The sequence below is a fragment of the Aplysia californica genome, unplaced genomic scaffold (assembly GCF_000002075.1).
Source record: "Aplysia californica isolate F4 #8 unplaced genomic scaffold, AplCal3.0 scaffold00272, whole genome shotgun sequence".
Lineage (NCBI taxonomy): Eukaryota > Metazoa > Mollusca > Gastropoda > Aplysiida > Aplysiidae > Aplysia > Aplysia californica.
The window spans coordinates 309639-312309 of record NW_004797542.1 but is presented as its reverse complement, the minus strand read 5'-3'; the positions used below and the strand labels follow the sequence as shown (position 1 = coordinate 312309).

Genomic DNA, 2671 nt, shown 5'->3' with positions numbered 1-2671 from the left:
ACTGACAAGATCTTTCGCTGTCTATAGCCCGGTACCCATTCCCACCTGGGTGAAATGAGGAAAATTCGTGTAAAGTGCCTTTCCCAAGGACACAACGTCGGGCCCCTGACGGGATTCGAACCCACGACCTTACGGTTGCGAGTCCGAGAGCCTAACCACTAGGCCACCGACGCCACGGTATTTCAATAATAAGTCAGAACAGAGATTGTTATTTCAATAATTCAGAACAGAGATTGTTATTTCAACAATAAGTCAGTGTTTAACACAATTTAGATCAAAGACAAACAGTGATTTACTAACCCCCCATCGATACAGTTTAAATCAAATATAACAGTGATTATAACAGTTTTACGCCCAAATTCGCACAATTAAAATAAAAGAGTAACAGTGATTTTCCCCCCTCTCTCTTTCTCACCCTCCCAGGTTTCGAACCCCCCTCACTCACTTCCTGGAGTGTGCCCTAGCCTCCGAGTCAGCATCACTGATGCCCCTTTTGATGGCGTCCTGTAGGATAGCGATGTGTTTCTCCAGACTGTGGGTGGGCCACGAGTGAAGGATCTGGTTCACAAACTCACACGAGAACCTGGGGACGACAGCGACAACAACAGTTAGTTGATAACAAAAGTCAGTTGATATAGCGATAGAGAGCTTGCTGTCGAGCGAGGATATGTCCCATATAAATACTATTTATCATATTTATCAGCACAGGCAGGGGTAGGCCCTGAACAACATACTTAGGGAACCTAAACAAATGGGTAACAGGGAAAGATCAGGGAAACATAGTTCTTTTAGACCATCCGAACAAAGGAATGAATGGAGAGCCATGATCGCCGATGTCTGTCGCAGATTTGGCACTGGATGATGATGATGATGATGATGATGATGGTGATGATGATGATGATGATGATGATGATGATGATAAGCATAACATCTCCATCTTTCATCAGGGCTAAAGCATCCCTCATAATCAGCACTGCAGCAAAGCATGTCTTGTAAATGACCTAAACAGTGCTGAAAAACGTTTATGGAGTCTCTGCAACCACCAGAATTTCTGAAAAGAGGCCTCAGTTGTTGACAAAAGCACAAAGTCTCACCTTCTGATGATGTTCGACTTAGACGTCAAGTTGGCGGTGACGATTGGAATGAGGCGATTGGTGTGGACAAACTGAAACACGGAAAAACAGAAACTTTTGAAGACAGGGCTCTGGAGGAAAACATTTTTAAAAAATGAATTTTAAAAATTGAACAGAATATTGAACCTTTCAGTATCCATGTAAAACACCCACTCTGAGAACTAAAACTTACAAATCATTACATTACAATTACTGTAATATTTGGTAACATGAGAATTTTTATTTTAGTTTCCGTAAGATTTTTATGGCACTTGCAACACAATAAGGTCATATAAGTGGCGAAGATAAGAGGTGTTACAAAAGAGTAACAAACATAAAAAAAGAAGTGATAAGGAAGATGGGTGTTTGATAGGAAAGAAGAAGCAAACCACACCAGAGTATCTACAAATCACCCATGACAATCCTTATGCCATATGCAATACGAAATGCAAAAAAACAGATAAGTCTTTTATAAATCCAGGTAATTTTGGGGCAAAATCTGGACAATTTTGGAAATCCTGTTTTCTGGGATTATCAGGAAAATCAACACATGTGTAAAGTTATATTGCAGTTAACTTCGAGTCAGCATAAAACGATCAATTTCACTCCACCAAAGCATCACAGAGTTCCCCGTTACCTGCGTGATAAAGACCAGGGAATTATAGACCAAACTAAACTCTCCACTCCACCAAAGCATCAAAGAGTCCCCCCCGTGTCCCCCGTTACCTGCATGATGAAGCGAATGCAGACGGTGCCTGACGTGGCCATGACCTTGGCACTGTTGGGAATGAGGTTGATGAGGGACGGCAAGACAGCCTCGGCGAAGTGGTCAAACTTGGTGCCCAGTTGTTGGGACATGTACCTGGAACACACACACACACAGACAGATGTAAAACACACACACATACACACACACACACAGACACACACACACAGATGTAAAACACACACACATACACACAGACACAGACAGATGTAAAACACACACACATACACACACACACACACACACACAGACAGATGTAAAACACACACACACACACACACACACACACACAGATGTTGTAAAACATACACACACACAGAATTTGTAAAATATGAGTATGTATTGGTAAGAGTTTTACGGAACTTGCAACACAAATAGGTCATATGAGTGCCGAAGACTAGAGGTGTAGAGAGTAACAAACATAAAAAAGAAGGAGAGATAAGAATGATAGATGTTTGATAGGAAAGAAGGGGCAAACCACACCAAAGCACCCACCAACCACCCACAAACAAGCTTTAAGATGAAAACAATAACTCCATATGCTTCAAAAATTGAAGAACGCCCCCTAATCCCACCTTGTCGAGAGACAGATCTATTTCTAAAACCCTGTGGCGACTCACGCTATGGTGATGCAGCCCTCGCGCACGACCTGCGACCTCAAGTCCTTGACCACCAGGATAAACGCAGACTCCAACATGCGCAGCGACTGGAAGAAATCGTCGTAGTCTGCCGCCCCGGACAGGATCAGGGAGCGTACCATCTTGATCTGGGGACGGGAGAGAAAATAACACCA

The 2671-nt window shown here is 42.8% G+C and overlaps 1 protein-coding gene across 1 annotated transcript in view; it reads right to left on the bottom strand.

The window, feature by feature from the left end:
- The window catches only part of LOC101845174 (CLIP-associating protein 1), a gene marked incomplete at its 5' end in the record, with an annotated part of 62524 nt that extends 59880 nt beyond the window's left edge, over nt 1–2644 (bottom strand). The window contains 4 exon segments of the mRNA XM_035970484.1: nt 446–583; nt 1095–1165; nt 1839–1974; nt 2499–2644. Coding sequence (XP_035826377.1) covers nt 446–583; nt 1095–1165; nt 1839–1974; nt 2499–2644 — 491 coding nt within the window.
- Between the last annotated feature and the right edge of the window lie 27 nt (nt 2645–2671).